The sequence below is a fragment of the Carica papaya genome, chromosome 5 (genome assembly GCF_054855325.1).
Source record: "Carica papaya isolate Zhongbai chromosome 5, ASM5485532v1, whole genome shotgun sequence".
NCBI lineage: Eukaryota > Viridiplantae > Streptophyta > Magnoliopsida > Brassicales > Caricaceae > Carica > Carica papaya.
Window position 1 is genome coordinate 6,406,971 of NC_142313.1, and position 13,411 is coordinate 6,420,381.

Sequence of the window (13,411 nt, forward strand, 5' to 3'; positions counted from 1 at the left end):
ACCGATTTGTTGGGAGGAAGTGGGCGATAGAAGATTGTTTGGCCCGGATTTGGTGGAAGAAACCACGTCCAAGATAGTTAAGATCAAGAAGAACATCCAGACAGCTCAGAGTAGGCAAAAGAGCTATGCTGATACCCGGAGGAGAGACCTGGCCTTTGAGAAAGGTGACCGTGTGTTTCTTAAAGTCACCCCCTTCAAGGGAATTAGTAGGTTCGGCAGAAGGGGAAAATTAAACCCCAGATACATTGGACCCTTTGAAATCTTAGACAAGATTGGTACCACTGCCTACAGACTTGCACTGCCCCCTGAGCTCTCCCGGGTTCACAATGTGTTTCATGTATCCATGCTGCGCAAGTACAATCCGGACCCTTCTCATGTCGTGGCTCATGAACCGCTTTCACTCCGAGAGGACTTGTCTTATGAAGAAGTACCGGTCAGTATCACAGACCGAGAAAGCAGAATACTCCGTAACCGGGAAATATCATTTGTAAAAGTCTTGTGGCAGAACCACACGCCTAGGGAGGCGACTTGGGAGCTGGAATCAGAATTTAGGGCCCAATATCCTCATCTGTTTGATCAAGAGTAATGAGGCAAATTTGGGGACCAAATTTCTTTATGGGGGGGAGAGTTGTAGCACCCGGAAAGAAGGAGGGGAAGAAAAAAAAAAAAAAAAAAAAAAAAAAAAAAAAAAAAAAAAAAAAAAAAAGAAGGGGGGCCACGTCAGCAGCTGCGTCAGCAGCCACGTCAGCAGTCCCGGCCAACCAGTGCCTGCCACGTGGCAAGATCGCGTCACTCCGAAAGGAGCCACGTTGGCGATCCGCGTGGGTGCGATCCGACGGCCCAGATCAATCACGCGATCGGACGGCCCAGATTCAATCGCACGGACGGCCCAGATTCAATCAAAAACGAACGGCCCAGATTAAAACAAAATGAACGGCTGTGATCAAAAGGCAAGGGGTTATAAATAGAACCTCCACACCAGACCACAAACCCTAGCCGCCAGCCGCTCGCCGGAGAAGACGAACCAGAGGCCGACCGCCGCCACCCGCCGCCACTCGCCGCCGCACCGGGGAAATTTCCGACCGCCGATCGAGGTAAATTTCATACCCCCGACTCGTTTTTCCCCACTGATTCCTCCTATGGCCAAATCGAAGCCGAAATCCCGGCCAAACGGCCGGAATACGCGGCCGAAGCCCAGCGGCACCGCCGCGCCCCCTCTCGGTTTTTGCCTCCGACGAGGCCCTTCCCGGCCTCCGTTCGATGCAATTTTTATATCACCGTGATCACCATTCTTTTCTCTACAGGTTGACCGAAGCCAAATCACCAAAACACGAACTTCGCCGGAGAGTCGCCGTACCCGAGAGCGCCGCCGCCGGTAAGCTCCGCTTTTCCGTGATTTTTTGGCCCCCCGAGGGCCCTAGGGTTGTTTTCTGACAAGGACCAATGCGAGTGTGGCCGAATTCGGCCAAAAACGGCCGAAAACAGTCAACCCGAGGCGACTCGCCGCCGCCAGCGGCGGCGCCGTCGCCGGAGCACGGCGGAGCCGCCGTGCCGGAGTTGCGATTTGGGCCGAAAGAGGCCCTGGGCCTAATTTGGATTTTTTTGGAACACGTGCAGGTACTGTTAGCGTGTTTCAGTTCCCCGGGAAAAATTCAGGGAAAATTAGGGACAGCCTGCAGGCGCACTGTGAATCGTATTCGGATCCCGAAAATAAGTAAGGACCCCTCACCCTATTTCCTATCACGGTATTAAAGTTCAAAATGATAAAACGGTATTTCTTGAATTAACGCATGTGTGAAATTGCTTAAGGTTGCTAATGGAGCCCGAGTCTAGTGTGATTGATGATTTACTGTTATTTGGCCTGTTTTACACTGTTTTACAGCTTTAAATGCATTATGGGGTTTGATGTGTTCATTTTATAGTTTCGAATGCATATATTACTGTTTTATTAATTATGGGTTGAATGACTGAAGAATTGATATTGTATGTTGTCTGTTGGTATGAATTACGATTTGCTTGTTTAAAAGTGAATTGATGATGTTGATTGAGGAAAAGGAAAATGAAAGATTGTATAGACTGATAATTGTATTATGGGGGTCAGCCTGACTAGATATCCTGGGAGATGGTGGACGGACCGGGTCCGTAGGGAACCCTACCGGGATTGTGGTCTCACATGCCGGACGGGGTATGGAGATCTTATGGTTTTGGCGCCCATACCGGACGGGGTATGGGGACGGCCCGTTTCACCCTCATACCGGACGGGGTATTGAGGTTTATGGTTTTGGCGCCCATACCGGACGGGGTATGGGGACGGCCCGTTTCACCCTCATACCGGACGGGGTATTGAGGTTCATGGTTTTGGCGCCCATACCGGACGGGGTATGGGGACGGCCCTGGAAACTAATTATGAATGTTAAAGGTTAACGGGTAGCGGAACCCCTATGGACCCCCACGGATACTAGTAGGCTGGTAAATGAGAAAAATGGATATGTTGTACAATGATTGAATTACAAGAGGCGTGATAAGTGTTATGTTTTACAGCTTAGATTATTAAATGATTATGATGATGTTATTGTTTTTCTCATATTGTTTTCATAAATTCCACCAAGGTAAGTGGATGGTAAAGGTTTTCATGTTAATAAACGAGTTTATTGTAAATTGTGCTCCATTGGTCTTTTGTGTTTTTCTACCCACCTTTACCTCCGTGACGGTGAGATATCGTGATGTTCTTACTGGGCTAGTGTAGCTCACTCCTTATTTAACCATTTCAGATCAGGAAGACATGGTTCCCGAGCCCGTTCCGCAGGAGGATGACGAAGGGGATACCTAGAGACTCTGTAGTCATACTCATAGTTTTATTTTCGAGTTTCTCTCTTAGTTAGTTTAATCTTTTATATTTTAAGTACGTTTCTGGTTTTTCGTGTAAGGGATGTTAACTGAAATTTTGATCTCGCTTCCGCATTTGATATATTTAAATACTCATTTCATTTTAATATTTACGGGGCCGTTACAGTTGGTATCAGAGCCGCATTTCCTCGGACCCATCCCTTACACAATAGTGCCTTAGAGTAATACTCATCGATATATCGTTACTCAATCATTACTTGTGAAGACGAGTACACGGGAATGAGGAGAGGAAGGCCCCCCACTAAACCAAGCGGCCCAAGATAATTCGCTTCGGGAGGATTTAGACAGACTATTTGAGATGGTGGAGGCTCTCGTAACTGCCCAGCAAAGGCAAGAGGAGAGAAGGGAGTTACCCGGACCTCCTCCGCTAGCGCAGGTTGAGCCCCCGCTACAGTAGGCTGATCTCGAGCCACCCCGGCAGGAGCCTGTTCCTCCACAGTACCACCCGGCGCCACAGCCGCGGTACGACCCTGTACCACAGCCACGGTACCAGCAGGCGCCGCCACAGCACATTCCAGTACCCCCACCACATCAGTAGGTGCCACCACAGGGTCCCCCAGTTAACCCTCAGCCGGCCCAAGTTCCTCTACTTCGGGACCCCGCTACTTCCTTGATCGACCCCGGCTTCATAGAGAGGTACAGAAGACTGAACCCTTCTACTTTTGCAGGGGGATCCTCTTTTGAAGAGGCCCAATACTAGCTGGCAGAGACTGAAAGAGCTTTCGAGACCTTGGGAGTAGTTCTTGAGCAGAGGGCTGCCATTGCCTCCTACATGCTAGTAGGGGAGACATTGCTAGGAGAGGTTGTCTACAGGGCATGTGCCGTGGAGATAGCAGATAGGAAATTGAGGGTAGACCTGATAGGGTTAGACACATGGGATTTTGATGTAATCCTAGGAATGGATTGGCTAGCGGTGTATCACGCCACTATAGATTGCTTTAACAAAAAGATTGTACTTAATCCTCCCAACGAGGAGCCATTTACAAGTTAATAGAATTATTCGGTACTGATTTTCCCTAATGACAAATTCTTTTCTTCTTAATTCCCAGTGCCTTAATATTGTATTTCCCTAACTAGGTAAACCCAAGAAAGAAGTTTGTATCCAAGAGATTCCAGTAGTCCGAGACTTTCTAGACGTATTTCCGGATGAACTGCCCGGTCTACCAGGGGACAGAGAGGTCGAGTTCACCATAGACTTACAGCCAGGAACCCAACCCATCTCGGTAGCTCCTTACCAAATGAGCCGCATCGAGATGGAAGAGCTAAGGAAACAAATCACTGAGCTACAAAACAGTGGCTTCATTAGACACAGCATTTCCCCATGGGGTGCCAGGGTTACTTTTGCAAAAAAAAAAAAAAAAGGGATGGAACGTTGAGACTGTGTATTGATTATAGAAGGATAAACAAGGTAACAATTAAAAAAAAAAAAACAAGTACCCTCTTCCCCGGATTGATGACCTTTTCGATCAGTTGCAGGGTGCACAGGTCTTTTCTAAAATAGATCTACGATCAGGTTACCATCAGGTAAAAGTGAGAGCAGAAAACATCCCCAAGACGACATTCCGAACCAGGTACGGACACTATGAGTTCCTGGTTATGCCGTTTGGGCTAACCAACGCCCCGGCCATCTTTATGGATCTAATGAACAGAATCTTCAGAGAGTTTTTGGATAAATTGTCATCGTGTTCATCGATGATATCTTAGTCTACTCAAAAAGTAGAGAAGAACATGCTCATCATCTTGCCCAAGTCCTCCAGGTACTCAGGGAAAAGAAGTTGTATGCAAAGTTGAGCAAGTGTGGATTTTGGCTCGAGCAAACCGCCTTCCTAGGACATGTTATATCGAAGGAAGGGGTGTCGGTGAACCCCGAAAAGGTTGAAGCGGTACTTGGTTGGAAAAGGCTGACAACAGTTAAGGAAATTCGCAGTTTCCTAGGGATGGCGGGTTATTACCGCCGGTTTGTCGAAGGGTTCCCCAGTCGAGAATTCTATAATAAATGCTTGTTCTGACTATTTGTAACGATTCGAAACTTAAAAAAAAATAAATTATAAATTGAATGCGGACGCAAAATAATAGGTTAGTGTTTACATTCCTTACACAATAATTCAGAATACTTAATAGAGTTACGCGAATGACCTTTTTAAAAAAAAAACGAAAAATCAAAGAAATAAATGAAAAGTAAACAGGTGGGCATTCTATTCGCAACCCTCTTATGAATCGGAATTTGAATCTTATTTATCTTGATCTGAAACGGTTAATGAAAGAGTGAGTTACACTACCTCAGTAAGAATGTCACACTACTCACCAATACAAAAATGAAGGTTAGTAAAAATCATGAAAATAACTAATAGATTTTTTAATTGAAATAAATTCATTTATCATAAATAAAATCATTTATTACATATTTACCGTAGCAAAATTTTCAAAACTGACCTATAAAGACAATAACACAAATAATATCATAATCTCATATTCATTTAATCAAAACAACAACTTTCTCTTTTAACTTGTCTACTGGTGTCCATGGGGGTTCATAAATATGTCCTTACTACGCGTAAATCCTTATTCAACATTGTCAATTAACCGGTAGTTCTCATACCTTGTCCAGTATGAGCACCAGAAATATTATTTCTCAATACCCCGTCCGGTATAAGAGTGAAACGGATCGTCCCCATACCCCATCCAGTATGAGCGTCAAAATACTAATTCTCGATATTTCGTCCGGTGTGAGACAACGTTCACGGTAGGGTTCCCTATGTACCCAGTCCGTCCACCATCTTTCAGGATATCCAGTAAGGTTACCATTCATTCACTCACTTAATCAAATAATTTTTCGTTTACATTTAATTTTCAGTTTCACAATTTAACTGTAAATAACGCAAAACAAGCAATAAATGCATCAAGGAAGTGCAACTGAATCATTATACCAACTCCAATGTAATATTATACATTTGAAACAATAAAATCAATCAAACAGGATCAACAATGAATAATAATCGATTTTGGTTCCATTAGTAATCTGTGATTAATTATCGAAATTTTCTAAATTGTACAAAATACCAAATTATTTATAATTAACCTTCAATTCCGTAACAAGGAATAGGGTGAGGGATTCTTACTCGAATCAGTGTCCGAATGTTAAACTTTCAACAGTGCCTACTGGCGGTCACTGGGTTCCCTGAATTTTTTTCGATTAAAACATGTTTCAAGCACCTAAAAATACCCCAAAAAACCCAAAGCCGGTGTTAAAACTCTCTTTCGGCCAATTTTGAAATTCTGGCCGCCGCCGCGATTGACTGTTTTCGGCCAGTTTTGGCTGGTTTTGTACTCATCTTTTCAAGAAAACACGTTAAGGGATCTCGGTTGGCCGAAAAAGTCGAAACACAGAAGCTTATCGGCAACGGGGTTTTCCGATGCGGCGGCTCCGCCGGTTCACTTTCGCAGTTGGGTGTTTTTCTTCGGTCAACTTGTGGGAAACAAAATGGTGAATACAATGGTGAAAAAATCGCACGAAACGGGAATCAGGAATGGCCTCATCAGATGTGGTTTTTTATTTTTTCCGTGGCGGAGCTGCCGGGCTTTACCCGCGGTTTCCGGTTCATCCGCTAGTTCTTTTACTCCGATTTAGTCATGGGGTGTTTAAAATCGAATTTCGAGCGAATGAATTTTTTTTTACCTCTTTTGGCGGTCAGAGGTGGCTACAACGCGGCGGCGGACTGCGGTCAGCTCTCTCTCCCGGCGACTGGTTCTTCTCTGACGGGTAGGGTTAAGGTTCGATGTGAAGTGAGATATTTATATTTGTCTCTTTTTAATCTGGGCAGTCCATCACGTTTGATCTTGACCGTCTGATCACATTTAAATAAGAAATGAATTTGGACCATATGATCGCGCTTGAGGAGGGAACGGATCCGGATCGTTCACGCGCGCGGGAACAATTCCGGACCGTCTATTCGCGGGCATGTAGATTGCCAGCGTGGTCTCCCGCGTGGCACCGCGTTAGCATACCTTGCCACGCAGCGCGCTCCAAATTGTCGGGGCTGCTGACTGAGCTGTTTTACGTGATACATTTTTCTTAAATTGCGTTTTGACCTTTAATTTCCGATTTTTCTTTCAAGAACACTCTCAGAACCCAAATTTGTACAATTTTTTTTAAAAATTGTTTTCAATTTCATTTTTCACCTATTTTTTTTAATTTTTACATTAAATAAAATTCATAAACTAAAAAAATTATATTTTATACGTTAATTTTAAATTTTTAAAATTAATTACGGGTATTACACTGTTTCTCTGAGCAGTCCTGAAGCATGTGCCGCAATCTTGTGGAAATCTTCCCAGGCAGCTCCTAAGGTAAAAGGTAACTTTCTTTAGTCAGATTTGAGAAAATAGGCCACTTTCCTTATTCATATTTTTGTTTTAATTTGTACAGGCTGCTGAAAAACTAAGAATAACAGCACAAGAACATTACAGACTCAAAATTGCTGATGGTATAATACCTGTAAGCCCTTCAATCTTTATCTATTTTCTTGAAATGTGTGGTTTCTGATTTTTCCAACATTTGTTTTTTGAGATTAGCCATTTTAAGATTACAGGTGAATTGTAGGAACTGTTTCCCAATAAAAAAGTAGAATTGGCTCTTCTTTTTCTATATTGATTAAAGCTTGGCTGGCAGAATAGGAATTCTGTATCAGCTAATCTTTGTGATATTTGGTTATCTTATAGATTTTCATTTTGTCAAATGATGCAGTAACCCATTGAGTAATGCCTAGAATTTAACTATTAATAACTTCAACTATTTTGGGATAACAAATAACTGATGGGAACACGTGCAATCATTGCAATGTCAAATATTTACTAATAGATGTGAAGAGTTTAAATTTGCCTCCAAAATCTGTTGCTTTTCATGGAATCCAATAATCTTAGACAAATATTTTAAAGGAACTGAGTTAAGAAAGCCATTTAACTGTATTTTACTCTTCATATATGGGATAAAAGAATATACTATCTTTGGTCATTTTCGAAATTATTCCATGGAGTTGCAGTGCCCAAGTTCTAAAGGGATAACTAAAGATAAGAGAAAGACATAACAAGCTCTTCCTGGAAGTAAATAAACTTGTTCTTTTGTTCAGTTATAAAACTAACTTTTGTACTGTAATATTAGAATATTGTAACACTAGGACTCTACCACTTGTAACATGCTGTATATAGGATACTTATTACACATGAATAGATACTGAGACAATTTATTCATAAATTATACAAGCTCTACTGTCTCATATTCTAATAGAACAATAATTATAATTGCTTAAAAATAGATAATTCCAAATTCTTGATTTTTTTGTTATTGGGTCATTCTCCACAGTTGATGGAAGATTTAAGGGACCTTATTGACAAGTTGGTATATATGTAAATTCTTTGGTACATCAGTGGGACTCTTTTGGTGCCTATATTAATTTTACACTTCATACTTTTTATGTCAAAAAAAAAAAAATTATAGCTTCTTAAGTTTCTGGTATCATTAGTGCTCCCTTTTTGTTACCATTGACATAGCTTCTATCATTCACAGGAGCCTCTAGGTGGTGCACATACAGATCCTTTCTGGACTTCCCAGCAAATTAAGCTTGCAGTCTCTCAGGCCATGGAAGTAAGTGTTACTTCATAAGATACCAACCCAAAATTGCAAATAAATTTAATTATAAAGTATAATTTTAAAAGTTAAATCTTATTTGCAGGCATCTGGGGATTCAGATTTTATTCCATAATTGAATAACTTCCATTCTGGTTTCTTGCATTCTCATACTAGTTATATATGTTTCTGTGGGAGGCATTTCTCATATGAGATTGCATCTTGTGATGTGGCAAAAACTTGCGATTATCTATTTGTCAGAATCTGTCCCCTTCCCTGGAATTTCTTTAGGAGAACAAAAAATTCTTTTACTGGAACAGTTGGACAGTAATAGTTTACTCTCTCATTCTTTGTAGCATCACCCTTTTCTTCCATTAAAATGGATTGCATAATGTCAAGCTTAGAGAAAAGGAGTTTTCTTTTTAAATCCCACTGATTCATTTTTTTTTGTAAGTGCTGTCTTCATCTTTTGGTTCATCAATCTTTAATTTGCATGGTTTTCCCAGTTATCCATTGGTTAAATACAATATTGAATGAACATAGGAACTGACAAATATGGACACGGAAGACCTGCTCCGCCACAGGATGCTAAAATTTCGGTCAATTGGGGGATTCCAGGAAGGCATCCCTGTGGACCCGGAGAGAAAACGGAACATGAAGCCTTCTGAGGTCAACATGCTTAAGGCTGCTGATTTAGAGTCAGAGCTTGAGAACCTAAAAGGGAAGATTTTAGATGCAAAGGTGCCATATGATCCAATCACTACCCAGGCAATTGAAAAGCTCAAGGAAGATGTAGATAAGGAGATTACTAAAGCATTCATTTCAATGGGCTTGCAAGAGGAACTCAAATCACTTAAGTTGGAGTTATCAAGACTCCCAGATCAACCACTTAATCCCAATTTGCAGGCGAAAGTGGAGAAAATAATGCAGAAGTTTAAACAAAATTTGTTGCGGCCAGGGGCTTATCTGGGTTTAAAACAGAAGCTTGAAAAGCTAAACACGGTTAGCAGGGTCATTGAGGCGAAAGAGAGAAGTGAGAAACTGAAAGCTGAAATTAATAAGCAAGTTCCAGCTGAGGTTAAGACAAAACTGGAACATCTGAGAGCTGCTCAAGAGAAGGTGTCAGAAGGAGATTCATTGGATAAGGATCTCCTAGAGGAAGTAGTTAACACTAAAAAAGAGCTGATGGAGGTTTTGAAGTCAGCTAACCTGGAAATTGTTGGGTTGACTAACAGGAAGATGTCAACTCTGCCTTCAGAATTGCATGAGAAGATAGCAAATGTGAACAAAGAGATTTCCCATGAAATCGAGAGAGCGATAAACGTTTCAGGTCTTCGTGGGAGAATAGAGGAGTTGAAGGCAGAGATAGCTAGAGGGTCTAGTTCAGAGAAAGTAGAAAAAATGGAAGCAGAGATCAGAAAAGATATCCTTTCTGCTTTAGATATCACCGGATTGAAGGAGAAGCTTGAGAATATAAGAATGGAATCGGCATCCTCCTCAGGAAATGGTATTGAAGAAAAGACAGTTGCTGAAAATGGAAGATGGTAAAACACAACTTACTGTCGTAGAGGAGGAGAAATATAGTATATCCATGCAGTTTCATAATGCTGGACCAATCTATGTACTGTCTCAATACTTATTTGTTTTTTGCATATGATTTCCTCGTGTATATATATATATATGTATTCAATATTTATTTTCATCTGCTTTGCAGTCGGATTCTAAGAAAGAGTCCATCAGTTTATATTCTATAGCGTATACAGTCGGAGAATGTCATGTTGTAGGTGGGCAAATTGAGTAAAAGGGAAAGCCTGTTTAATATAATGTTAAGAGAGGTTGGATCGTTGATTTACTGTCTTAGGAATTAAATATTTATTGTATGAGAGATGAGATAAGGAAATTTCATCATTGAGCTAATGTGTTATAGAGTAAAACGTCTATTGTAACCATGGAATATGTAATTGAAATTACATGGACTAAATTACAATAAGTTACAAATAAATAATTGGTCAGTAATTTTATAAAGACTTAAAAAGTAACACTAAAATGCATTATAATTTAAGGCTATAAGAATTGGTTACCGAATTTATAATGTCTCTATATTTAACATATCATTATGTCTGTTGTTTTGTATTTTAATTTTCATTAACTATTGAAAAATTATGCAATTTATCATCTAGTTCATATGGTATTTTAAAGTATGACCTCCATTTTTTATTATAGCTACACGATATATTAATTTTGTTTTATTTTTTTTATCTTGCATCGACGCCCACTTTTTATCATTTCGGTAATTATGCAAAATGTCATTTTTTTGCAAAAAAATTAATTTAAACCATTTAGTGGTGTTTGAGTGACTGTAGTTTGTATTATAAATTTTAAAAGTATTACTAAAAATAGTCGTTCATTAAAAATAATAAATATTAAGATTAATAAATTAATTATATTTATTTAATTATTAAAATAAGAGTAATATGAATAAAATAGATCATTTAGTTTAAACATTGTTAAAATTTAGAACTATATATACTATGTTTTAGTTAAAACAATGACAAATTAGATGGAAATCTTTAAAATTTAGTATAATTAGAACTAAGTTCATATTTTGTTAAAAACAAAAAATAATCACAGCCAATTCTTTTATTATTTTATTTGGTATAATAAAGTTTTAAAATACAATAAATATATGTGCATATTTTATGTTCTTCTTACATTTTTTTATTGCCACTTATTTGTTTATCATGTTGTTGTTTATTTTCATCAAATTGTCACATGAGATGAAATTAATTAATAAATAGTAAGGTTAATATTACTTGTAGCATTTTAAAATATCAAAAGATCTAATTTATTTCTTGTGATTAATGTTGGTCAAAATTATCGATATATTGACATAAAAATCAAATAATTTTTTTTAAAAAAATTTTAGACACTCTTATAATAATAAACGAGATAGAACTTGTGTTTCGCTCTAAATTAATGATTTTTACTATAAATATATATAACGGCTTCGAAAATAGTCAAAGAAAATATATAATAACCTAAGTGCGGAAGTGAAATAAAAGGTTAAGATTTACATTCCTTACACAATAACTTAAAAGTACTAAACAACATTACAAAATTCATTCTTTGAAAGAAACACAAAAAATAAGGAAATAAATGGAAAATAGAAAATATATAGCACTTACTCGCAATCTTCTTACGGATTGGGATTTAGAACCTAGTTCTCTTGATCTGAAATGGTTAAATAAAGGATAAGCTACACTAATCCAGTAATGATATCATACTATATCACCGACACAAAAGTAAAAATTGGTATAAAATCGAAAACCACTAATGGAACATTAAATTTAGCAAATTCATTTATCAATCATAAAATTATTTTTCGTTCACTTACTATCGTGAAATCTATGAAAACAACTTGTAAAAACAATAATATCATACAGACCAATATCTCATGCATAATCAGCCATCATAGTACATGTTATAAATCCATATCTATTATCAATAAACCAAACAATAACTACCACCCTTTTCACCAGCATGCTGGTATCCATGGGAGCTCATAGGGATGCCCCCCTTACACATGAACTATTTCATTTATCATTCTCAATTATGGGCCGTTCTCATACCCTGCCCGGTATGAGTGCCAATTTATCAAACTTTAATACTTCGTCCGGTATAAGGGTGAAAGAGGTCGTCCATATATCCCGTCCGGTATGAGACAACGTTCACGGTAAGGTTCCCTACGTACCCGGTCCGTCCATCATCTTCCAAGATATCCAGTAAGGCTGTTATTTCATCTATTAATTTCATCACACAATTTTTACCGTTTAACATTCTTTTTTCTCGATTCAGCAGTAAACACATAAAATAAACTATATATGCATTCAAAGCTATAAAATCAATTAATAAGGTACTATCATGCATTTAAACTGTAAAACAATCCACAAAACAACAGTAGAGAATCTCTGATTCTGCCTCCATTAGCAATCTGTAATCAATTTTGCACATTTTCTAAAGTTATACAAAATATCATATTATTATTTATTTAATATTCAGTTATATGATAGGGAGTAAGGTGAGGGATCCTTACTCGATTTGACGCCCGAAAAGCTAAACGGTTTACTTTACCTACGGGCAGTTCCTAGGTTCTCTGAATTTTTCACCGAAAATTGAAACACGTTAATAGTACCTACAAATATTCCAAATAAAACTAAAATCAGTCATAGGGCCTACTCGGCCAATTTTAGAAATCCAGCACAGCGGCTCCGCCGTGCTCTGGCGATGGTAGTTAGCCTCGGGTCGGCCGTTTTCGGCTATTTTCAATCGAATTTGACTGATTTTGCATCGATTCCTGCGAGCAAACACGTTAAAGGATCTCAGTTGGTCGAAAAAATACGAAAAACTAAAACTCACCGGCGGCGGGGCTCTCTGGTGCGGCAGCTCTTCCGACTCACGTTAGGTTGGGTATTTTGCTTCGGTTAACCTATAGAGAAGAAAATGGTGATCACAATGGTAGAAATTTTACGAGAAAATGTGAAATTCTCTGCGGCGGCGGCGCCGGGATTCGTCGGTGTTTTTTGGCCAATTGGCTGGTCTTTTCACTCCGATTTGGCCATGGTAAGCTTAAAATTGAATTTCGTGCAAAAGGGGGAGTTTTTACCTTTTTTGGCGGTTGGAAAGGATTCTGGTGCGGCGGCAGGTGGCAGCGGTCGGCTCCCCAGCGGCTGGGTTGGCTTCTCCAACGAGGGGTTCTGGCGGCTAGGGTTAGGGTTTGGTGCGGATGAGGGTTATTTATATCCATCCGCTTTTGATCTGGGCCGTCTATCGTATTTGATCTGAACCATCCGATCGGGATTAAATAGGGAGTGAGCATTCATT

At 39.4% G+C, this 13,411-nt stretch overlaps 1 protein-coding gene across 3 annotated transcripts; it reads left to right on the forward strand.

Annotated features, from left to right (window-relative positions):
• Nucleotides 1–7,112: 7,112 nt before the first annotated feature.
• Nucleotides 7,113–10,232, forward strand: LOC148253705 (acetyl-coenzyme A carboxylase carboxyl transferase subunit alpha, chloroplastic-like). Of its 3 annotated transcripts, none has more exons than XM_088220041.1 (4): nucleotides 7,113–7,254; nucleotides 7,334–7,391; nucleotides 8,471–8,548; nucleotides 9,074–10,232. In XM_088220041.1, exons 2-4 carry the CDS (start codon nucleotides 7,389–7,391, stop codon nucleotides 10,076–10,078), a joined length of 1,086 nt encoding a protein of 361 aa, XP_088076167.1. In that variant the 5' UTR covers nucleotides 7,113–7,254; nucleotides 7,334–7,388; the 3' UTR covers nucleotides 10,079–10,232. The 3 variants fall into 3 exon arrangements, with proteins under 3 accessions (XP_088076167.1, XP_088076168.1, XP_088076169.1); XM_088220042.1 differs by having other exon boundaries at nucleotides 7,114–7,254; nucleotides 7,334–7,402; XM_088220043.1 differs by having other exon boundaries at nucleotides 7,222–7,261; nucleotides 7,334–7,402.
• Nucleotides 10,233–13,411: the final 3,179 nt, after the last annotated feature.